The sequence below is a fragment of the Carettochelys insculpta genome, chromosome 4 (assembly GCF_033958435.1).
Source record: "Carettochelys insculpta isolate YL-2023 chromosome 4, ASM3395843v1, whole genome shotgun sequence".
Lineage (NCBI taxonomy): Eukaryota > Metazoa > Chordata > Testudines > Carettochelyidae > Carettochelys > Carettochelys insculpta.
The window spans coordinates 138923607-138949595 of NC_134140.1; the positions used below are offsets into that span (position 1 = coordinate 138923607).

General features: G+C 45.5%; 1 protein-coding gene across 1 annotated transcript in view; it reads right to left on the reverse strand.

Annotated features, from left to right (window-relative positions):
- The window catches only part of TNKS (tankyrase), a 315995-nt gene extending 291677 nt beyond the window's left edge, over positions 1 to 24318 (reverse strand). The window contains exons 1-2 of the mRNA XM_074993939.1: positions 23823 to 24318; positions 10823 to 11047 (exon numbers count right to left, since the gene is read on the reverse strand). Of these exons, the coding sequence (XP_074850040.1) occupies positions 10823 to 11047; positions 23823 to 24312 (715 nt within the window). The 5' untranslated portion in view covers positions 24313 to 24318. The remainder of the gene's footprint in view (positions 1 to 10822; positions 11048 to 23822) is intronic.
- Positions 24319 to 25989: the final 1671 nt, after the last annotated feature.

Below are 25989 nucleotides of genomic sequence, written 5' to 3' on the forward strand. Positions count from 1 at the left end.
AAAAAAGTTCAACCTGCAATACAGCACCTAAGGCCCTGCCTCCCACTGTGAGCAGCAGCTGCTCTCCCCCCCCCCCACCCTCCGGCTAAGGGACAGGGATATCCCAGAAGGACCAGCACATGTGCCCTGCTGCATGTGCAGTCCGCCGTGCCTTCGGGAAAGGGCTGACCACAGCACGTCCTGCCCCCACCCACTCGATGGGCTAGTGGCCTAAGGAGAGGAGGGTGTTAGGCTGCAAAGGGATCTCCACATGGGTGGCAGGTGAGCCAGGCATAGGCCCCACATGTTTAGCTCACAGTACTGTTCACAGGAGCAGATTCTCCCCTGAAGGCATGCCTGCATGTCCTCAGTGTGTCAGGTCAGGCCAGAGCCCGTATGGCTGGCCCACTTTCAGTCATGACATGGGTTGGTGGGGGCCTCCCTCCCCCAGGGCCTGGGGTTCACCAGGCCTCATGTGAGGCTGGCAGCAGGCTGATGCTCTTGCCCAGGGGCTGCCTACTAGGTCCAGGTGGGACGTGCTGCCTTACACATGGTTTTACGTGCTGGGACTACTGTGTGAGGTCACATCCAAGTCCGCCTGCCAAGCCTTGCAGGACGCCCCCATCTGCACCCGCTCCCCATGCCCTTAGGCATGTGACGTGCAGGGTACTTACCTGAAGATCCCTCCAAGAGGTCTGGGGATGCCCTGGCTCAAGGGTGCTCTCGCTAGCCTCCAATCACCGCTGGGTCCTAGAGTGCTCTTCCACTTTCTCAGGCTCGGGTGGTGGGGCCTCCTTCTGTAACTTCACACCATCGCTCCTTGTTCTGCCTGCCACCTGTCACCACTGAGAACAATTTCCCTCCACTCTCTTTAAAGCACCCTTTCAGGAAGTTGAAGTATGCTATTAAATCACCCCTAAGTCTTCTCTTCTGTAAATTAAATAAGCCCAAATCCCTCAGCCTCTCCTCAGAGGTCATGTGGTCCAGCCCCTTAATCATTTTTGTTGCCCTCCACTGAACCTGCTCCAGCACATCACATCCTCTTTATACTGAGGGGCCCAAAACTGGACACACTATTTCAGATGTGGCCTCACCAGTGCCAAATAGAGGGGAAGAACCACTTCGCTAGATCTGCTCCCAATGCTCCTCCTAATGCACCCTAGTATGTCGTTAGCCTTCTTGGCTACAAGGGCACACTGTTTACTCATATACAGCCCTTCACCTACCACAACCCTTAGGTCCCTTTCCGCTGTACTTCTGCTTAGCCAGTCACTCCCCGGCCTAAAACAATGCTTGGGATTCTGCCATCCCAAGTGCAGTTGTCGTCACAGGGCGATCGATGAGATCAAGAACTGGAATAGTAATGTTCATAAGGATAATGATGATGGTGATGGCCATAACGATAATGTGCTGCCCAGGTGATACTCAGGGATGAATGTCGCAATGAGAAGGCACTTCTACAAATCAAAATATCTGATAGCCCTAGGAAAGTGAAGAGATGTAGATGGCTGTGGAAACTGACCATCTCTTCTGGCTGATCTGTCTCTGTGGGTTGTAGAACAACAGGAACAAGGAGAATTAAAGTATCTTTGTGAGTTGTAATGGTGATAGCCACTAGCAGTGTTCCTGTGGTGTTAGGGTGGACTGAGGGATGAGATATAATGCCCCTGTGATGATCTGCTCAACTATCTAGGGCTATGATTCCTTCTGGGAACCCTGCTTGGTTTTGCCCTAACTTTGCACAGTGCTGCGGGTGAGCAATGTTGCCACAGGGAAGTTTGATCCGACAGTGCTGGGGAAGAATGCAGCACAGCATGGTCATCCAGAACTGGTAAGGGTTGTATCTCCTCAGGTGCCAGCTGCACACTTGGCATCGTTGTGGCTATGTGATCGTGCGGAGCTGCTAACGGCTGTGGTGCTGCTTTCAGAAGTGCCAGTGCCGGGGATGCCACAGCTGCTTTAACTGAGGAGCAGCTTTTAGTTTTTGTGCTGGAAACAGGCTTGGACTTCTGCATGCCCAAAGTACCCTGTCTGTCTGAAGTATTCAGCCTGGGTAGGGAGGCAATGACGGAAGGCTTTGAGTGAACCTGTGATTCCAGAGAGGAAGCAGGAGTGTCCCTGACAGAAGGGACGCTGCTGCCTGGAGTTGAAAACGGTTCTCCCAGCCACTGGAGCACTTTGTCAAATAAGAACATTTTTAGTTTAGGCTCTCTGTCCTTCCTTGCTCTAGCAGTGGGAGACATATGAAGAGAGCATTTAGAAGAAATATGTGCCTCTCCAAGGCAGCGTATGCAGTCCAAGCGTCTGTCCAAAGCAGGCATCCGATCTTGGCAATTCAAGCACTTTTTGAAGCCAGGAGCAAGAGAGATGTTAAAGTTCTGCGGTTTGACTCTGCTTTGGATTGTTTGCTTTTCTTCCTTTACTTTGTTGGGTTTTTTCTTCCTTTGTTGGGTTTTTTTTAAACATCTCTTCAGCACAATATGCGTAACAGAAGTGAAACTGAATAGAAGTGGGAAGCTCCCACGCCTTGTTACCTTTTCTTTTCAGCTCAAATAAATGTTAACAAGCAGAACTGTCTATAAAACAAGAAACTAGCTATATATTAGAACCCACAAATAACTAAATCCTATTATCTCACTATAGATCTGAGGGGAGAGCCATGCTCTGATTGCAGCTGAGGGCGGCAATGAAAGAACTGAGGAGAAAGCGGGGCTGTACGTGCTATCCCTAGTGGCGTGAACATCATACACTGGGTTAGTGCACATGCACCCTCACTCAATACTGCTCAGCTAGTATCTGCCCTGCAGTGCTGGGTGAGCCCAAGCCTACTGCAGAGCTCCCACGGGGACAGCACTTGAAAAAGAACATTCAATCCCTCACTCCAGTAACTTTCCATGCACATAGACTCTGAGGAAAGGCAGTGGCATCTCTTTGCTTCTTTTCTGCTCTTCATCCCTGAACTGAAATGATCTCCCCGCTTCAAATGTTGGGTGATCCAGAGACTTACTGCAAACTATCAAATTTATCGTAAAGCGAAGTTACTCACCTCGGTGCAGTAACTATCGTTATTCGAGATGTGTGTCCTCATGGGTGCGCCACTGTAGGGCATTCTCTTCAACCGCCATTCTCTCCAAGAAAACCAAGGCTTTGCCAACCAGGTCATTGTTTCCCTATCGCAGAGCACGTCTGATACCATAGCAAAACCCGCCAGCTCAGCACTAACGATGCTGAGGCTGGTGGCAGGGCCGATGACTGTACTGGGGCTGGAGTCAGTGCCGCAACAGTGGCTGGTGCTGGTACACTAGGAAACAGGTGCTTGGAAAAGATTATTCTGCACTCTCAGTTCCGGGGACTTCAGGTCCAAAGGTTTCAGTGCTGCCAGCACGGGCTTTGCTACCTTGCCATACCTGGCTGCCTTAGAACTTAAAGTGATAGTGCCAGAGTTGCCAGGTTGCACTATGACATCAGGTATACTCTGCAATGACAGGCAATGACCTGGTCAGTGAAGCCTTGGTTTTCTTGGAGGGAATGGCTGTTGAAGAGGACACCCTACCGAGGAGCACCCACAGGGAAATCACTCCAAGAAGAATTGATATTATCCTGGTCTACAGACTCTGAAATCAACTGTAATGTATATGATTCATTTTAACAACTTTTTATACTAATATGCCTTCACATTCCTAAAGGATGGGCTTTCAACATGATTTTGGGGTAAGATCTTAAGTATATTTGGAGATGAGATATGTGACTAGTTCTTTGGAAAAGAAAGAACCTAATACTTGCTGGCTTTTGTTTTAATAATTATTGATCACAGAAGCCTGATTTGTCTAATTGGTGCATGAGAGATCAGAGGGCCAAAAAGGACTGTGTGCTGCTTTATAACTATATTTTGAAAGCACGCATTTGTTACTGGCTTAGTTTGGGATATATGCCCTGACTTCTGACAGTCTGATCTGAGACTGATGCACTTGGCTGTCCCATACCAGGCATCGTGACAACACGAAACAGATATTATAAGCAGGAGTAAAACACACAAAACCGTATGGGCATTCCATGAAGTCTAAATATGTTATCAGTCTAATACCTATTTTAACTACTCTAAGGGTGTGTCTACACTAGCTCCCTACTTCGAAAGGAGCATGGTTAGTAGGGTGTGGGAAGATTATTCATAAAGTGCTGTGCTGCACATGTAGCACTTCTTTAAGCTAATTCTCCCCTGCGGCAACTTCGAAGTGTTAAACTTCAAACTACCAGCTCGCATGTAGCTGCAACTAACCTGCCGGTACTTCTAAGTGCCTGGGCAACTTCAACGTCCCGGCTCTCACCAGTAATGTACAGAAACCTGTGGGAGAGCATTTCAATCCCCCTGGACACTCAGTAACAGATTTAAAAGAAGCAGTCCTAAAACAAAGACATTTCAAAAATCAAATGGAGAGAGAAATCTCTGAGCTGCAATTTATTTGCAAATTTGACTCCATCAACCAAGGATTAAACAGAGACTGGGAGTGGCTGGCCCCTTAAAAAAGCAGCTTCTCTGCCTGGCGTGTTAATATTTCCCCATTAGACTCTGACAATGGGTCACATCCCCGTCTAATCTGACTTATTTTTTCCCTCTTTTGATACATTCTACTGATAATGGGCCACGTCCACCTTGCTGAATAGAACTTGTCAGCTCTGGCCCTCCCTTTCACTGGGACACCACTCTTTAAATACCTCTCTGGAACCCCTCCACCCCATTCATGCATCTGATGAAGTGGGTCTTTGCCCACAGAAGCTTATGCTCCAAAATATCCCCCTGACGGTCATACTGAAAGTCTGTATTTCTACGTACAATGCTTCTGCAACCATGCTCAGACTGACATTATACGCAAACAATGCCAAATGAGACACAATCTCAACTATGCTGAATGCTATGCTGTCCAGAGTGTCAAAAATAACCCAGACATTATAATCAAACCAGCTGACAAAGAGAGTGCTGCTGTCGTCATGAGAAGTGAGACAACTCTCCAACACCACATTTTATAGACCTCTCTCCTCTGATCCCACTTAGAAATTCCAAAGGAAATTACAACAACTACTTAAGGAACTCCCTGCTGCTACTTGTGACCTTATTCACTCAGACACACCCTCTGAGCCCCAGTCTGGATTATTCTATTTACTTCCCAAAATCCACAAACCTGGGAACCCCAGACAGCCTATCATATCAGGTTTTGGCACCCTTACTACCAGACTATCCAGTTACATGGACTCCCTCCTCAAACCCTATGACACCAACACTCCCAGCTATATCCGAGATACCACCGACTTCCTGAGGAAATTACAAACCATTGGAAAAGATCTTGACAACACCATCCTTGCCACAATGGATGTAGAGGGTCTGTACACTAATATTCAACACAAAGACGGATTACAAGCAATCAGGAATACCATCCCTGATGTCACCACAGCCAGTCTGGTGTCTGACCCCTGTAACTTTATTCTCACCTACAATTATTTCTGATTTGGGGACACTTCATACCTCCAGATTAGTGGAACTGCTATGGGCAGCCACATGGCCCCACAATACGCTAATATATTTATGGCTGACCTGGAACAATGATTCCTCAGCTCTTGTCCCCTGTTACCCCTCCTCTACTTAAGATACATTGATGACATCTTTATGATTTGGACTCATGGTATAGAGAATCTAGAAGAATTCCACAGAGACTTCAACAATCTGCACTCCACCATCAACTTATGCCTCAATTACTCCACACAAAAGATACATTTCCTGGACACTACAGTACAAATCAAAGATGGCCTGATCAGTATCATGCTTTATCAGAAACCCAGTGATCACTATACTTACCTACACACTTCTAGCTTCCATCCCGCACGCATAACTGGATCCACTGTTTACAGTCAAGCCCTTAGGTATAATTGCATTTGCTCTGATCCTACTGACAGACACCAAAAACGACAAGATCGTTACCAAATATTCATAAACCTGAATTACCCTCCAGAGAAATAAAAAAAAAAAAACAAATAAAAAAAACAAAATCAACAGGACCAGACGAATACCCAGAGACCAGCTACTCCAAGGTAGGCCCAAAAAAGCCAAGAACAGAACCACTACTGGTCATTACCTACAGCCCCCAACTCAAAACACTGCAATGCATTATTAAGACCTACAAACTATCCTTAATCAGGATGCCACACTCCAGGGCCACGTCTACACATGCACGCTACTTCGAAGTAGCGGCGCCAACTTCGAAATTGCGCCCGTCACGGCTACACGTGTTGGGCGCTATTTTGAAGTTGAAATCGACGTTAGGCGGAGAGACATCAAAGTCGCTAACCCCATGAGGGGATGGGAATAGCACCCTACTTCGAAGTTGAACGTCGAAGTAGGGCACGTGTAGACAATCCGCGTCCTGCAACATCGAAATAGTGGGGTCCGCCATGGCGGCCATCAGCTGAGGGGTTGAGAGACTCTCTCTCTCCAGCCCCTGCGGGGCTCTACGGTCACCGTATGCAGCAGCCCTTAGCCCAGGGCTTCTGGCTGCTGCTGCTGCAGCTGGGGATCCATGCTGCATTCACAGGGTCTGCAACCAGTTGTTGGCTCTGTGGATCTTGTGTTGTTTAGTGCAACTGTGTCTGGGAGGGGCCCTTTAAGGGAGCGGCTTGCTGTTGAGTCCGCCCTGTGACCCTGTCTGCAGCTGTTCCTGGCACCCTTATTTCGATGTGTGCTACTTTGGCGTGTAGACGTTCCCTCGCAGTGCCTATTTCGATGTGGTGCTGCCCAACGTCGAAGTTGAATGTCGACGTTGGCAGCCCTGGAGGACGTGTAGACGTTATTCATCGAAATAGACTATTTCGATGTCGCTACATAAATAAGCTATTTCGATGTAGCGTGCACGTGTAGACGTAGCCCAGAAGGCCCTAGGTGACAGGCCTGTTCTCTCCTACAGACAACCTCTCAACCTTATGAGGATTCTCACCCACAACCACAGTCTGTACTGCAGGAACACTGGCCCTGGAACTCTTCCTTGCTACAAAACCCGCTCCCAGCTTTGTTCACATATCTATTCTGGAGATACCATCACTGGACCTAACCAAGTTATTCACAGAATCACGGGAACATTCTCATGTTCCTCAACTAACATCATATATGCCATCATGGGCCAACAATGCCCACATGCTTTGTATATTGGTCAGACTTCAAACTCTTAGACAAAGAGTTAACGGGCACAAAACAGACAAAAACCACTCCTGATTCACAAACTAGTCGGCCAGCAACTTAATGGAGTGGGCTATTCTGTTAACGACTTAAGAGTTTGCGTCTTACCGAAGAGGAATTTTCACAACAGTCTTGAAAGAGAGGCTGCTAAACTCTCTTTTATATTCAAATTCGACACTTAACATGTGGTTTGAACCGGGATGGGAATTTTCTGGGTCATTATAAGGGCTCAATTGCATACTTGGCTTTATCTAATTCTTGACCTCCCCGCCCGCTATCTGCCCCTCTACTCTCTGATTTGTCCACCTTAATTACTATTTTTGGTACTCTGTGCCTTAAATATTGAGTCTGTTCTGGTATGCTTATGGTCTGAAGAAGTGGATCTGTCCCACAAAAACTCACCTAAAAATTATTTTGTTAGTCTTTAAAAGTGCTACTTGACTGCTTTTTCGTTCCAAAATATCTGAAGTCTATAAGGTGCCATAGGACTTCTTGTTATTCTTGAAGATACACACTAACTCAGCTACCTCTCTGATACTTGTCACCATGCAAGGCACTGCATTTAACTATACTGAGTGGAAATCCACCAACCTCATGAAAAAACTTGCACAGATACAGACAGACATAATTTTCCTCTCCAAATGCAAACAGAAGGACATCATACCAAAAGGACTGAAGGTGAAAACCCCACTGAACTGAACATACTACTCAGATTTTCATGAGAGATTGTGCCACACTCTAAGAAACTGAGGAACGACATGATCAGCAACCTGTACAGAAAACAGGAAAACATCAAAAGAGCGCTCTCAAATCTGGAGACCCTCATCTTCCACCCAAACTGACCTGCAACAACGCTTCCTCAGTTCTTGCCCTCTAGCACCCCTCCACTACCTGCACTACATTGATGACATCTTCTTCATCCGGACCCATGGAAAGGAGGCTCTTGGAGAGTTCCACCATGATTTCAACAGTTTCCACCCCACCATCAAGCTTAGCCTGGACCAGTCCACACAAGAGATCCACTTCCTGGACACTACTGTGCAAATAACTGATGGTCACGTAAATACCACCCTGTACCGAAAACCCACGGACCACTATGCTTAAATGCACGCCTCCAGCTTCCATCCAGGGTACACTACACAACCCATTGTATACAGCCAGGCACTAAGGTACATCCTCATTTGCTCCAATCCATCAGACAGAGACAAACATCTACAAGGCCTTTACCAAGCTTTCCTGAAACTACAATACCCACCTAAGGAAGTGAAGAGACAGATTGACAGAGCCAGATGTGTACCCAGAAGCCACTTGTTACAAGACAGGCCCAACAAGGAAAACAAGAGAAGGCCACTGGCCATCACATACAGCCCCCAACTAAAGCCTCTCCAGCACATCAGTGATCTACAACCCATTCTGAACGATTCTTCACTCTCACAGAGCTTGGGAGGCAGGCCTGCCAACCTTAAACAAGTTTTCACCAGCAACTATAGACCACACCACAATAACTCTAAACCTGGAACCAATCCCTTCAACAAACCTCACTGCCAACTCTGCTCACATATCTATACCAGTGATATCATCACAAAACCTAACATTAACCGTACCATCAGGTGCTCTTTCACCTGCACACCTACTAATATAACATATGCCATCATGTGCCAGCAATGCCCCACTGCAATTTACCTTGGCTAAACTGGACTCTCTAAATAGAAGATTAAATGGACATATATCAGACATCAGGAACGGTAACGTTCAAAAATCTGTAGGAAAACACTTCAATCTCCCTGGACACTATAGCAGATTTAAAAGTAGCAGTCCTACAACAAAAAAATTTCAAAAATAAAATGCAAAGAGAAATTTCAGAGCTGCAATTCATTTGCAAAATTGACTTCAACAACCAAGGACTGAACAAAGTCTGGGAGCGGCTGGCCAATTACAGAAGCAGTTTCTCCGCTCGATGTTCACACCTCCACATTAGCAACTGACAATGGGCCACATCCCCCTGACTGAACTGACTTGATTTCTTCATTCTTGATGCTCACACCTCCACATTAACTGCCGATAATGGGCCACATCCATTCTGACTGAATAAACCAAGGTTTCCCAAACAGGGGTGTGTGAAGAAATTCCAGGGGGGAGGGGGGCACACAAGGCGACCCAGCCCCCCCCACCCCCCCATCATTTTCCCCACCAGAAGAAAGAGCCAGCCTTTGCTTCTGGCTCTCAGCCCCTGCCTTTTTACATGGGTAACCCGGTGTAGCCACTATCAAAAGCAGGCAGCCAATGAAGACCCACATGGAGCTAGCTGCCTTCTGCAAAAATGAGTGAGTGTGGATTGGGTGGGGGAGCAGGAGGATAGGATTAGATGAGAGGCTGGGGATGCCTGACTCAGGTGAAGGGGATGGAGTAAGAGCAGGGGGCTGGTGGTGCCTGGCTTTCTGGGATGAGAGGGGCTCAGGCTGCTGGCCAGCTTGTGGGACTCATAGTGCTTGGGCAGCTGGCCCCAGCATCGCAGGGTTCAGGCACCTCGGGCTGGCAGCTGACCGCAGTAGTGTGGCACTCAGGTGTCTGGCCCTGGCAGCGTGGGGCTTGGGTGGCTCAGGTTGGTGGGCGGGCAGCTGGCCCCAGAAGCATGGGGCTTGGGTAGGTGGCTCAGGCAGCTGGCCCCTGGCTGAGGTGGGCGGCTGGTGGGTGGGCAGCTGATCTCAGCAGAGCAGAGCTCAGGCAGCCTGCAGGTGGGCAGGCAGCTGGTGGATGGGTGGGTGGCCCTGGCAGCGCAGGTTTCAGGTGGGCGACTCTGGACGTGCAGGTCTCAGGCGGGCAGGTGGCTGTCGCGATCAGCTCTGGGGCCCGCAAGGGGCCAAGAAAAACTATTTGTGCTTGCTTTTAATTTTAAATAATATTTTTATATCAAGTTTTCGTGTTTATTTTAAATTACAAAGTGAATTTTTTGTTAAAAGTGGGGGTTGCATAATGGTAAAAAAGAGGCAGGGGGCACGAGGGTTTCTCAAAAATCAAAAGGGGGCATGATGCCGAAAAGTTTGGGAAACACTGGAATAGAACCTGTCAGCTCTGTCCCTTCCCTTTACTGAGGCTCCATCTTTAAATCCTCCTCTGAAACCCCACCAGTCATGCATCTGACAAAGTGGGTCTTCGCCCATGAAAGCTTATGCTCCAAAATATCTGTCAGTCTACAAGGTGCCACAGGACCTAGCTGAGAAGGAGGTGGGTAGGCATTTTGGGGCCGAGAGGGTTTAAGCCATGGGGGCTGGGGGGGCGGTTGCAGCTGAGAGGGAGTCTAAGCTGAGGGGCAGAAGGGTGCATTTTTCCCATGGGAGAATCTCCTCCTCCCACTCCAGTTTTGAATTGACTTGGGTCATGAAGTCCTCCTGAATTGTCAAAATGAGTCCCTATCCTAAAAAGTTTGGGAACCGCTGCTATGCACCTTCTTTACTAGTAAAAATAAAACCATTCTTAAAAAGGAAAGGAAAAGCAGCAGGTCCCTTCCTTGTCTATCAAATGAAATGGAAACTGTCACTACAATTATGAACTATACAAGTTCACTGCAATGTTAATGTATTTTAATTTGAAAATAAATTGATGCAATCAATGACAAATACTTACCAATACACACATCTATCTTCCCTTTGATAGCCGCTTCATGCAGAGGAGTGTAATTCCAATTGTCTCTGGCATTTGGATCTGCACCTTGACATAACAACAGGCTAACCACCTCGGCATGACCAAAGGAACAAGCATTATGAAGGGGTATTAGCCCTCCATCATCACGAGCATGAACATTGGCTCCTGTTTGCAGCAAGTGTTCTACTACATCCTTCCTTCCAAAACCTGCCAAAAGTAAGAAACCTTTGTTAAACGTGTATCAATACAGAATATAATTAAATATCTATGTTGGGCTAATAAGTATGTTTTAGTGATAGGGAACAACCACATGAGATGTAAATCCATTTTGAAGTCTCTGCATTGCAATCATTTGGTCATTGACCTGTACTTAACATTCAGTGAAAAACAAGCTGTCCTGTAGCACCTTAAAAAGACTAACACATTTATTCATTAGGTAATGAGCTGTCATGGGTAAGACCCACTTCTTCCCATCTGGAGAAATCTGAACTGGGTCTTACCCATGACAGCTCAAAGACCCACTTCAGATTTCTCCAGATGGGAAGAAGTGGGTCTTACCCATGACAGCTCATTACCTAATGAATACATGTGTTAGTCTTTAAGTAGCTATAGAAATGATTTTTTTTCTGAAGTTACAGACTGATATGGCTGTCCCTCTGAGGCTATGCAGCATTCAGCATTTAATACATTTTCCACTTGACAGATGCACTTAGACTGACAATAAAAGCAGAGGCAATCAGGAGAACATCCCCTAAACTCACATGCTTTCAGAACAGGGGCTGGCAAGATATGGCCTGAGGGGCCAGAGCCAGCCCACCAAGCCTTTTGATCCAGCTTGCTGACAGCCTCTTGGCTGGAGAGGGAGGACAGCTTCATGTGCTGCCCTCTCCCCCAGCATAGAAACTGGCCAGTGGGCAAAGAGATTTTGTGGGCCAAAGGCAGTGCAGAAGAATTTCTCAGCTCCCATTGGTCAGTTTCTGGTCTAGAGAAGCCGAGAGGTTTTGCTGGAGCTGGAAGCATCAAACAAACCCAACAAATGAAAGCTGTGAGATTTTGCTGGAGGTGTGGGCAGTGCAGGAAGTTCTACCTCTGACAGAACAGAATCAAATGACACAGCCAGTAGTCTGTGGTTGCTCACAGGTAGGAAAGCCTTCCAGACAGTGCTGCTGGACAGGAGCTGCTTAGGCAAGCATCTCCTAGCCAAAGCCTGCTTCTGGCACCACACCCCAGCTCACTTCCAGACCATATACCGACTCCTACACCCCTCTTCCAAGCCAAAAATCAGCTCCTGAACCTCAATGTCCCACCCAAGATCACAATGACATCCTTCAACCAAACTCTCTCTCAGACCCCACACCCTATCCTGCACCCCAGTTCCCTACCCCGAGCTCTCTTCTACACCCAACCCACATTCCACACTCCACACATAAGAATAGAATATAAGAATATAAGAATGGCCATACTGGGTCAGACCAAAGGTCCATCAAGCCCAGCATCCCATCTGCCGACGGTGGCCAATGCCAGGTGCCCCAGAGAAGGAGAACAGAAGACAATGATCAAGTGATTTATCTCCTGCCATCCATCTCCTGCCCTTGTTATGAAGGCTAGGGCACCATACTTTATCCCTGGCTAATAGCCATTTATGGACCTGACCTGCAAAAATTTATCAAGCTCTTTTTTAAACCCTAATAGAGTCCTGGCCTTCACAGCCTCCTCGGGCAAGGAGTTCCACAGGTTGACTGTGCGCTGTGTGAAGAAAAATTTCCTTTTATTAGTTTTGAACCTACTACCCATCAATTTCATTTGGTGTCCCCTAGTTCTTGTATTATGGGAAAAGGTAAATAATTTTTCTATATTCACTTTCTCCACACCATTCATGATTTTATATACCTCTATCATATCGCCCCTCAATCGCCTCTTTTCCAAACTGAAAAGTCCCAGTCTCTCTAGCCTCTCCCCATATGGGACCCTTTCCAAGCCCCTAATCATCTTAGTCGCCCTTTTCTGAACCTTTTCTAATGCCAATATATCTTTTTTGAGGTGAGGAGACCACATCTGCACGCAGTACTCGAGATGTGGGCGTACCATAGTTTTATATAGGGGAAGTATGATATCTTTTGTCTTATTATCGATCCCTTTTTTAATAATTCCTAACATCCTATTTGCCTTACTAACTGCCGCTGCACACTGCGTGGATGTCTTCAGAGAACTATCCACTATAACTCCAAGATCCCTTTCCTGATCTGTCGTAGCTAAATTTGACCCCATCATGTAGTACGTGTAATTTGGGTTATTTTTTCCAACATGCATTACCTTACACTTACCCACATTAAATTTCATTTGCCATTTTGCTGCCCAATCACTCAGTTTGCTGAGATCTTTTTGTAGTTCTTCACAATCCCTTTTGCTTTTGACTGTCCTGAACAACTTGGTGTCATCTGCAAACTTTGCCACCTCACTGCTTACCTCATTTTCTAGATCATTGATGAACAAGTTGAACAGGATCGGTCCCAGGACTGAGCCCTGGGGAACACCACTAGTTACCCCCCTCCATTGTGAAAATTTACCATTTATTCCCACCCTTTGTTTTCTGTCTTTTAACCAATTCCCGATCCATGAAAGGACCTTTCCTCCTATCCCATGACCACCTAATTTACATAAAAGCCTTTGGTGTGGGATCGTGTCAAAGGCTTTCTGGAAATCTAGGTATATTATGTCCACTGGGTGCCCCTTGTCCGCATGTTTATTAACCCCTTCAAAGAATTCTAATAGATTAGACAGACACGACTTCCCTCTGCAGAAACCATGCTGACTTTTGCCCAACAATTCGTGCTCTTCTATGTGCCTTGCAATTTTACTCTTTACTAGTGTTTCTACTAATTTACCTGGTACTGATGTTAAACTTATCGGTCTATAATTGCCAGGATCTCCTCTAGAGCCTTTTTTAAATATTGGTGTTATATTGGCCGTCTTCCAGTCATTTGGTACCAAAGTGGATTTAAAGGATAGGTTACAAACCACTGTTAATAACTCCGCAATTTCACATTTGAGTTCTTTCAGAACCCTTGGGTGAATGCCATCTGGTCCTGGAGACTTGTTACTATTCAGCTTATCAATTAATTCCAAAACCTCCTCTAATGTCACTTCAATCTGAGTGAGTTCCTCAGATTTGTCGCCTAAAAAGGCTGGCTCAGATTTAGGAACCTCTGTAACATCTTCAGCCGTGAAGACTGAAGCAAAGAAATCATTTAATCGCTCCGCAATGGCACTGTCTTCCTTGATCGCTCCTTTTATATCTTTATCATCCAAGGGCCCCACTGCTTTTTTAGCAGGCTTCCTGCTTCTAATGTATTTAAAAAACATTTTACTGTCGTTTTTTGAATTTTTGGCTAGCTGTTCCTCAAACTCTTTTTTGGCTTTTCTTACTACATTATGACAGTTAATTTGGGAGTGTTTATGTTCCTTTCTATTTTCCTCACTAGGATTTGACTTCCACTTTTTAAAAGCTGCCCTTTTCTCTCTCACTGCCTTTTTAACATGGCTGTTTAGCCATGGTGGTTCTTTGTTAGGTCTCTTACTGTGTTTTTTTATTTGGGGTATACATTTAAGTTGGGCCTCTAGTATGGTGTCTTTAAACAGTTTCCATGCAGCTTCCAGGGATTTTAGTTTAATTACTCTACCTTTTAGTTTCTGTTTAACTAGCTTCCTCATTTTAGTGTAATTCCCCTTTTTGAAATTAAATGCCAGAGTGTTTGACCGCTGCGGTGTTCTTCCCAACACAGGAATATTAAAAGTTATTATATTGTGGTCACTATTTCCAAGCGGTCCAGTAACAGTTACCTTTTGGACCAGATCCTGCGTTCCAGTCAAGACTAGATCGAGAATTGACTCTCCCCTTGTGGGTTCCTGTACTAGCTGCTCCAAGAAGCAGTCATTTAAGGCATCAAGAAATTTAATCTCTGAATCCCGTCCTGAGGTGACATGCACCCAATCAATATGGGGATAATTGAAATCTCCTATTATTACTGTGTTTTTTATTTTGATAGCCTCTCTAATCTCCCTTAACATTTCAGCATCACTATCACTGTCCTGGTTAGGTGGTCGGTAATATATTCCTAATGCCATATTCATATTAGAGGAATGAATTGTTATCCATAATGATTCACACCTTCTCTATACAAAAGTGCAGCCCTTAACCACTTGCCAAAATCATGGAGTAACTCCGCCATCAAAAATTATTTTCCACCCATGTTTGAGGGCAAGAGTTGGCAACCAAAATAGCAAGAAGAGCCTTTTTATTTCTAATTTGATAAAAACTCAGTAATTCAAGAGTTGCAATGCATGTGAATGAGACGGTCCTTAATAAATAACATCAAGCCATATGTTTTGTAATCCGTTTTAAGAACAGCACACACAATGATTTGTAATGCAATACTTATTTACTGCAGGATACTCACATTTTTTCTATATTCTATTTCCTTACATTTCACAAGTGTCTGCACTATCTTCCTGACTTTCACTCCCAAACCCACTTAAATTATGCCAGTTTTACTTCATGTTTAATTTCAGTTTTCTTTCTTAAAATGCATGTTGCCCTTCACAGAAGCAATGCTGCAAGCTTCATTTCAAAATCAAGACTTCATTAGCAACACAATCAAAACACAGGTAAGATACCACATCCCACAACAGATGGCACATATTAAGGGTGGGAGAAAAAAGCAGTCTTGTAGCACTTGAAAGACTAAAAAATAATTTATCAGGTAATGAGCTTTTGTGGGAGACAGATCCACTTCAGATCTGTCTCCCACAAAAGCTCATCACCTGATAAATTATTTTGTTACTCTTTCAAGTGCTACAACTGCTTTTTTGTTTTTTGAAGATACAGACTAACACAGCTAACTCTAATTAAAAAAGAGGAGTTAGCCAATGTTTTGAGATCACACATCATTTGCTATATATATATATATATATATATATATATATTCACTGTTGGGAGTTTAGATGCTCACTCTTTATTGAAAATAATCAGGAGGGGTGGATTTTTTTTGTTTTTGTTTTTTTTTAAACTTTGCAATTAGAGAGTCAGGAGCCACAAAGAAGTCCTTAAAGATCCATAGCTTGCAGACCCTGGTTCTAGGGCCTCTTGCAGGAACATCTTCCTGTCTTTCGGGGCACTTTCTGCAAAGACCAACCAGGCATCATAGTCTAACACTTTCAATCTGAAGCTACAATAATCCAATTCTTTTAGAGGGGCCTATCTTGGGCAAGGCCTAAATTAAAGATTCTGTGAAATGCTCCAATAGTAAAACCAAACTCTTAATATTTAGAGGAAAAAAATAACGAGTAGATGAAGGGAGAGAGAGGTTCTATAACCCCTCCAAAGACACAGAAATGGAAGGACCACTGTAAGTTAGCAGTCTATGCAATGGGAGAACTGCAACCGTACCTGCCAATCTTGCCGTATCCAAGATTAAGCACAGAACTCTTATGCAAGGCTCTGTGAAAGCAGAATCAAAGTGAAAATAAGGAATGCCTTAATACTATACGTTAATTTGAGAATTTTAACGTATCTTTCTAGAGCTCATCATTATATCACATCCCAAAATTATGGCCAATCCAAAGATTAATTCTCTAGAATCCATAGTACCAGAGTGCACGCACGCACACATGTAGCAGTCCCCAATAACAGGACATCTTCAGAAGCCTACATGCAAAATTCTAACCTTTTCCTTCATTTTTTATTGAGGGAGAAAAAGGTTTAGAATCCTCTCTCCTGGATGACATCCTATTCATTTCCAAATTTTATGTATTCAGGGATGCCTTTTCAAAGAGCACAGCTAATAAAATTTTAATGTGGCTGAAGTAAATACTGACTTTAATCTAGCTATTAGTACTGTTAGAAAGAAAAGGAAAGGAAGTGCTGCTAGATACTCCCTTGCACATGCAGATTAGGGCAACAACGTGAACAAAGCAAAGTTCTTTCTTCCACATACTCAGGCTGTTTCTACACTAGCAAGTAGTTAAGAAATATTTTTCAAAAGAAGGGGCTCTTTCAAAACATCTAGTGAAGCATCCACACACAAAAAGTGTTATTTCAAAATGAAAATCAAAAGAACGCAGCACTACTTTCGAAAGCGCTCTTCCATGCCCGTTTCAGGAAGAATGCCTTCTTTCGAAAGAAGACACAAGTAGACACTCCACAGGCCACTCTTTCAAAAGAACAGCCCTCATGGCACCGGATTTTCCAGTCTCTGGCCCATTCTTTCAAAAGACAGGGTGCTGTGTAGCTGCTCTCTTTAGAAAACAATGGATTGCTCTTTCAATCCATTTTTTGTGTGTGGACACTCTTTCGAAAGAAGATTTCCCAGAAGATCTTTCTAAAGACCACTGTAATGTAGACATAGTCTCAATCTGTCCCTCACAATTTGTCATCATGTCCCTTACTCAGGCATATCACGAATTAATGGAACTTTGAAGATTTAAAAACAAATGTCTACTTAGCACTTTTTCAAAAGTCTTATTTCCCATTCTATCAATGAAGTTTCTAATTCAGAAAATATGTGACTCAGTTGGAACTGTTAAAGAAGCTGCCCCCAAAATAAAACTAAGCCATGATTTAAAGATTTTTTTCCCTTAATTGAACTGTCAGTAGGGCCACTTCGACTGCATAGCACTACAGATGCTAACAAGCTAAGCTAAGAACATGAGAGCATAAGAATGGCCATTACTGGGTCAGACCAAATGTCCATCTAGCCCAGCATCCCGTCTGCTGACAGTGGCCAGTGCCAGGTGCCCCGGGGGGGTGGATCGAACACTATGATCAAGCAACTCATCTCCTGCCATCCATCTCCAGCTTCTGACAAACAAAGGCCAGGGAAACCATTCCTACCCCCAGCTAATAGCCTTTTTATGGACCTAACCTCCATGAATTTATCTAGCTCTTCTTTGAGCTCTCCTATAGTCCTAGCCTTCACAGCCTCCTCTGGCACAGAGATCCACAGGTTGACTGTGCACTGCGTGAAAAATAACTATTAGTTTTAAACCTGCTACCCATTCATTTCACTTGGTGTCCTCTAGTTCTTAACTTTTCTTTATTCACCCCCTTCACAGCTCTCATGATTTTATGCACATCTGTCATATCCCCCCTCAGTCTCCTCTATTCTAAACTGAAAAGTCCCAATCTCTTTAACCCTTCCTCATATGGAACCCATTCCAAACCCCTAAACACATTAGTTACCTAAACTCTTAGTTTCTATTGGAAAATCTAAGCTGACAGTTTTTATTTATTTTTAAAAAGCGGGAGTTTAAACTGGTACAGTATCAACTAAAGACCGTTCATAGCTGTAGCAAAGCTAACTCTGCTAGAGCAGAAATAGTAAAACTAAATCCTCAACTTGCCATATCTGTTTATTGTTCATTTGGCTTCACTTGGAAATAACCCACCGTAAGAGTTCTGAAAAGAGAATAGGGCATGTAACTTATGCATTACAAGTATAATCTCCTGACCTTTGAGATTCACAGATATGACAGATATCCCACTTAATTTACTTTTCCCAGAGGTTTCTCTCTCTCCCCGCCCCCTTCCCCTCCTTCCTCTCCCCCACTCCTTACTTTTTAATTTTTATATTTAGCTGATTCCTCAGTTTTCTCTCACTTCTGCTCCAGAATCTAAAGAAGTGGGGTCTCTCCCACGAAAGCTCATTACCTAATAAATAAAACTGTTAGCCTTTAAGGTGCTAAAGGACGACTTGCTTTGTTTTTCAGTTAGGAATGGTTTGAGATACATTTGCATCATCATCTTGCACAACACCTTTTCCTCTTTTATGTACGGAATGAATGTTTTCAAAATATTTCCAGATAGGTTCTCTCTTACACTACAGATGTAAAATCCTGTCTAATTAGTTAACTGCTTAAACAGAGGGAGGAGAACACAGCTCCTGGCACAGGCCCACTGCAGACATTGGAGCACTCCCTCACTACGGCAGACCACGCGAGGCTGAAGCAACCCCCAGTCCACAGTGGGTGAGGAGCTGCTCCAGCCCCCACCAGTTAATTGTAATCGGTAGCCTCAGCCATGTAAGAGATGATTTCCCAAACTGGGAGGTGTGGCCACCCGGGGGCCATGAAGAAATTCAAGGGAGGGTTCGCGAGACAACCCAGACCTCCCCATCATTTTCCCCCACCCTTTGCTTTTGGCTCTCAATCCCTGCCATTTTACATGGGTAACCTGGCCCAGCCCCTATAAAAAGCAGGCAGATGGCGAAGACCCACTTGCAACGGTGAGTGAGTATGGGTTGGGCGGAGGAGGAAGATGGGGTCTAGGGATGCCTGGCTCAGGTAAGGAGGATGGGGTGAGAGCAGGGGGCTGGTGGTGCCTGGATTTGTGGGAGCGGAGGGGCTTGGACGGGTGGCTCGTGGGGCTTGCGGGGCTGAGGCAGGAGGACTACTTGCAGAACTCACAGGGCTTGGGTGGCTGGCCCAGGCAGCATGGGAATCGAGCAGGAGGGAGGGTGGGCGGCCAGCCGCCCGGCTCTGGCAGCAGGCTCTGGCCCCAGCAGCACAGGTCTCAGGCAGGTGGGCGGCTAGTGTGGGCAGCTCTGGCAGCTGGCACAGGGCTTAGGCAGCTCGCCAACTGGGGCTGTACCAGGCATCCGCAAGGGGACAAGAAAAACTATTTGTGCTTACTTTTAACTTTAATAACATTTTTATATCAAGTTTATGTCTATTTTAAATTACTAATTGAATTAGTTATTAAAAAGGGGGTTGGAGGATGGTAAACAGAAGGGGGAGAGAGAATATTTCTCAAAAATCAAAAGTGGGGCATGATGCCAAAAAGTTTGGAAGCCACTCATTTAGGGTGATGCTTACTAGTTAAATGTTAACATCCCTCTCTGATGCCCAGAAGCTGTGAGCTTTTCTGTTGCTAAAGTGCTGGGGAAGATAGCAAGCTGTGTGTGTGCACTGAATAATGTCCTCCCTTTTTCCTTCCAGTCCACTGCACAGTTCCTTTCTATGCAGCCTCTGTCCTTTCCTATATACAGTAAACACTTTGGTATCTGGCATTCTATCTGGAACTCTCAGATAACCAGCATTTTAACTATAAGTAAATTCTAGTTATGTTTTCCTTAAGTACAGTATAGTGAAAGTAAATAAAAGTCATACAGCAATATAGTATAAGTTTACAGTGTACAATACTACTGTTGTTGGTAAGTAAAGTACTCTAAATACTTTTTTTTTGGTTTCCTTAATATCTAATCTTTTTTCTTTAGTGTCATGCATTGCTAGGTATACCTCTATATTATTCACAATATTTGAACATCCAGCAACCTTCAGGTACCAGGGCTCCCAGATATGAAAGTTTACTGTACTGTCTCTGCCCTAATTCAATGCCATAACTAACTTTGCCGCGCTTGGCACAGGTCCACCACCACATAATCACAGAACAACAACAATCCTGTCCAGTTCGTGTCTCTCTTTGCATCTGTGACTTCCTAATCTGCTGAAAAAACAGAAATTGAAAGCCCAGAACTTTCAACAAGCAAGAGCTAGCAGGCAGTCTGGACAGAAGAGAGCCATTAATTAATTTTACGAAACTGTGGCTATGTCCACACTTGCTCTGAACTTCAAAGGGGGCACGGTAATCAGGCTGATGGGAGATTACTAATGAAGTGCCGCAATGAATATGCAGCACTTAATTAGGCTAATTCTTCCCCACGCCAACTCAAAGTTGGTTAAATTCAGCAGCCCATCTAATAGCACCAAGGAAGAATAAATGTGGCCCCCAGCCAGCCCTTCAGACACTAGTTCTGCTTCCCTTCTCCCACTGCAAAACACATACTCCCTTTTCTGGGAGATGAAGTTCCTGAAAAGGAGAGCAGGAAGACGAGCATCTCCTGTTCATAAAAAAATCCATAATTCCAAAAGAGAAAGCTCAGTAAAGATGAGCTACCTGAATAAGGAAATAAATGAAACATCTTACTGACCATTCCCCTGATACGGTGGAAAGACTCCACCACCCAGATATGGTCTAAAAAGTCAGTTTTACCCTACTGATTGCAGGTGAGAGGACTTATCTTAAGCCTCTAACCACTGCTCCCCTGATTAAACAAGCTGATATATTAAATGCAATAGTTTAAACATCCTGAGTTCTGCAAGCAATTGCTCCATAGTACACATGTATTTTGCAGTTTTTGCATGAGAGAGAGAGAGAATTCTGATTCCTAATGTTTCTTTTCTCATAGGCTATATTATTCTTCTCTCACTCACTCTCTCATGAGAAAGATTTGAGTCTAAAAATTTCATAACTTTATAAAAGACTGAACTCAGTACTTTTTACTAACACACCTGAAGACAAAAGACTACTGTTAGCAATTGTAACTTTGGCGATACCTGCGTTTCATTAGCTGTGAGCAAAAGTTTAATTATGTTAGTGAAGCTTCTATAAGCTTGAATTCAGGGAAATAGGAGCTTGTGAAACTTTCACCCAATCTACAGAACTTTAGGAGTTTGCACCGCAAGTCATGGCTCTTTAGAATCAAGCTCCGTGTGCATATTCCTTGAAGATAAACAACTTTTATAAATTCAGCTAATATGACAGCATTCACAAGACACAGGATATGGGCTCCCCAGAGCATCATCTGTTGTTTTAAACTTACATACCAAGATGATGCTAATGATTAGGGAAACTGCAACCACTTTGAAGTCTTTAAGGATGCTTTCCTTAATTAAAAAAAAAGCTGATTTTTTTTATTAAAGCAAGTTCAGACCAACCACACAAACATTTTTTAAAATGTAATGCTGACCATTATGTATACATACAAAGTAAATGTTGTATTAAATACATTAAGAGTAGTGTCCACAAGCCCCAACGTACAGCATTAAGCACAAACACTTAACAGGATGTGCCAGACAGTTTACACTCTGCACAAGAGCCAAATCATGTTACTTAAGGGTATGAGGCTATGGCTTATTTTGAACATCTTGTATATTTTATTATTCTTCCCCTTCCCTATTTGCATGCTTTTATCCACTTGTCATTTTCACTAGCCAGCAGTATGTTCTTTAGAGCAGTACCTCAGTTTTTACCTACATGCCCACAGCTGAATGGAGGCAAGGTTGATGCAGCTATGAACTCGAACTACCAAAAACATCATCCCCCAAAAGGAAAGTGGAGCCTAACCATGTTCCAAAAGTGCCCTGATGTTACTTCCTCCCCTAATTATATGCACTTTAGTGTATTAATTTCTCATGTAATGAGTAAAGAACATTTTCATGGGCTATGATTTTTTTCCTCTTACCTCACTGAGTAAAAGGTATCACTTTTTGCCTTTACTTGGGGGAGAGAGGATTTTTGAAGATTCTGCTCTCTCTTGCAGATGCTATTAAGATTCCATCACTAAAGCAACTTTGCCCCCTACTTAACACAATGATGGCACTTGGCGTCTTTGGAAACAGTGGAGAGCCATCATCAATAACCATGAGCTCCGCGCCCGTTGGCATCTGATGCCTCTCTCACTATTTCCTTCCATCTTTCCCTGTCCAGTGTGAAGTGGCTTAGTTTCTGTGGACTAGCTCTGCACCAATCTACTATATCATCTATCCATTCTCTGTGAGGTCCGTCTCTCCTATTCAAACCTTCCATTATGCCAAATACCAGGGACTTGATTTTTCGTTCGTCGTTCATTCTGCAAATATGCCCAAACAGCTGTAGCTTCCATTGTATAACCTTCTGTAGCAGGTTCTCTTTCTGCTGTATCTTTCTATATAATTCTTCATTGATGACCTTCTGCATCCACCCTGTTCCCAGAACCTTTCTATAACACCTTTTGAATGCCAATAGTCTTCTTTTCGAATCTTCTGTTATCATCCACGTCTCACATCCATACAACATGCTGCTGAATTCAAATGTTTTCAAGACGCTCAGTTTCATTCTTAAGCTAACTGCTTTGCTTTTCCAGATCTTATCTATTGCCTTCAAACTCGTTCTTGCTTTTGCTATTCTAGTTGCTATTTCCTTCTTACAGTCTGGATCGTACATTATGTTGCTCCCCTGATTATGTGAACTTCCCTACATTTTCTAATTCAGTACCATTGACACTGATCTTCCTTCCCAGTTCCTTATCTCCAAATACCACTGTTTTTGTTTTATCAATGTTCAGGTGGAGAGCCACTTCCACACAAATCCTCTTTAGACAGCATGGACATAGCATCTCTCTAGCAACTAGGAATGATCACAGGACAAGCAAGAATGAGCAGAACAGAGAAACTCACACTGACACCAAGACGAGTTTGAACCAAGAGCTCGGGCAGTGAGCAGTTACTGAAATCAATAAGGGCTCACCTTAAGGGTGTAGCACTTACTGTCATTATAAGAAAAGGCCAGTGAGTTACACCCATTCAACAGTTTTGAACAGCTATGAACTTTATATAACATTGATTTCTCTGTTACAGAGAAGAGGGCCTGTGACATTCACTAGGCAGACCAGGAAAGGTGGTAACAAAAAAACTCCTGCTCTCCAAATCTGTAAGACTCCACAATGAAAAAGGAAAAGACAACACCTAAGAAACACCTGGCACAGAGACCTGAAGGCAGACACTAAAAAGAAGGGATACAACTGGTCAGGAAAAGTTTGCCCAGGACAGGGGACGCTGCTGAATGATTGTCAATGGCCTATACTCCAAGATGTAGGAGTGGAAAAAGCTTACTACTACCACTTTCAAGACACATGCAAGACAAAATATTTCAGATTTTAAGGGGTGAAAATTAGAGATGATGTTTCAGACTCCAAGCTAGTTCCAAGGCAGCAGTCTGAAGTATTCTCCCCAAGCGCAAGAGCCAGCTTTCTCTCTGTCTGTTCTAGCTCAGCCCATGGGGATCTCAACTTCACCCTCGTAGCCTGTTCCAGCCCCACTGCCAGGCAGCCCGCCTGGGGTAGACCCTAGACCCCTCGGCCCTGCCAGCCCCCAGCAGTAATCCGCTCACCCGCGGCGAAGTGAAGGGGCGTGGACTTCCTCCCCGCCATGTCCTTGGCGTTCACGTTGCCCGTGTCCACCAGGCGCTTGACCCGGGTCACGTCTCCATTGCGACAGGCCTCCAGGAGTTCCCGAAAGGCGCCGTTCCCCGCACCTGGGCCGGGCAGCTCTGGGCTCTCTGCCGCCGGGCTGGAGGCCGCCGAGGAGGCCGCCGAGGTGCTGCCACTGCTGGTGGCCCCGCTACTGCTGCTGCTAGAGCCGGAGACCGGCGGCGGGAGGGCCCCGACCGAGCTCTCCGGTGGTTCCGGGGACAGAGCACGGTCCGCGTCCCGCCCGCTGCCCGCCAGCGGGGCCTCACCCTCCGGCCCGGCCAGGCTGTGCCGCTGGGGGCAGGGCGCAGTGCCGGCAGGCGAGAGGCCGGGGCTGCGCGGCGGGGAAGTCGGCGCTGGGGGTGGCGGGTGATGGTGGTGATGATGCTGGGAGCGACGCGGCGCCGCCATCTTGCACTCCGGCCCCGTCACTGCGGCAACGATGCGGCCCCCGCCCTCGCTTCCGACTAGCTCGGCCAATCATCGCTCAGGACGCCCGGAAGTGAGGTATGTTGTTGTGTTGATGGGGCCTAGGAGCGAAGGGAAGAGCCGGAGAAGAACAACGGGGGGCGGGGTTTGACTGGAGCTCTTCTAGCTCGAAGGCGGCTTGGCCTTGTCCCTGCTCTGCTATCCCCAGACGCGCGGGTCCAGAGGAGCTCGCGGGAGGGGGCTCGCTCCCCTCCTCATGGCCCTGTCTCTCGCTTGCACCCTCCACCACAGTTCCTGCCGCTGCCGCTGCCGCTGCCGCGCAGATTCGCCTCGGCTCCCGCCTTCCGTTTTCATCTGTGCCCCTGCTCTTCTCTGCACGCTCACCCCTCCATCCACACCACAGTCTTGCGAGCTGGCGACGTCCATGCCCTACCACCTTGCACCACCACCCCTGTGCAAACTCAGCCCTTCGCCTCCTGTCCCTTGCTAGAGTCATCTCTCATCTATTGCACATTCACCTGCTGCCCTCCCCTACTTCTGCGCCAGTGCACACTCACAGCCCCATGGTCCTAGCCCACAGCATACTCTCATGCACATGTATGCCCTTCCCATGCTTATCACAGAGCCATACATGCTGCTGCTCATGCCCGGGTTCCTTCCTTTCAATGCACATGGATTCATTCATTCCTGCTTCTCACTGGCTTGTGCATGTGCTTGTGCACTCTCGCACGTTCTGTTCTTTAATAGCCATTCACACGTCTTCCCTCATCCTGCAGACAAGCACACTGGTGGAATGCAGCCTTATAGTCACACCGTACACATTATTGTAATAGTCCTTGTACAGAATGTGCCTTGTAAACTATAATTTGAAAATGGTGGTCAATAATGGTGAAATAGGTGTAGCAAGGCTTTTTAAACCCGAGATTGCGAGTTCAATCCTTGAGCAGGTCACTTAGGGGTCTGGGGCAAATAGTTTCAAAAATCCCTCAGGGAGGGTGCTTGGTCCTGCTGACAGGGCAGGGAACTGGACTCAATGCTCTCTTGAGGTCCGTTCCAGCTCTGTGGGATACTCTATTACTTCTGTATTTGGACTTGAGGCTATACAGTAGTACATTGCAACAGAACACATGCTGCTTTGTGTTCAAGTTCTGGGTATTCTCCAGAGCTGTGTCCAGGTGTGCGCAAAACATCAAAATATGTGGACCTCTTTCGAAAGAATGGGAGGAGCATTAACATATACAACACCTACTTTTGAAAGCAAATCAAAAGAATGGGGTGCACATGTTGAGATCTGAACTCGAATCCATATCAGGAAGATTGTCCCCTTTTGAAAAACTAAATCGAAAGACTAAACATGTAAGCGCTCCACATCCCGCTTTTTCAAAAGGGGGTCCACCATGGTGTTGGTCAGCTGGAGCACAGGGCTGCTCCAGCCAGCAGCAGTGTAGCTCTATGATTCCTGTGTCCGGCCGCCTTAAAGCCAGCCACGTTGCTCCCCTTCTGCACATAGGCTTTCCCCTTACCCTCCACAATTTTGTGGAGGATGCAACAGGCCCACCACCTGGGACATGTTGAGGACTCTGACCTCCAACCACATGTGGAGGCACCTCCACCACCCCATAAGGCACCTGAAGGTCCACTCCACAATGTTGCGGGTGT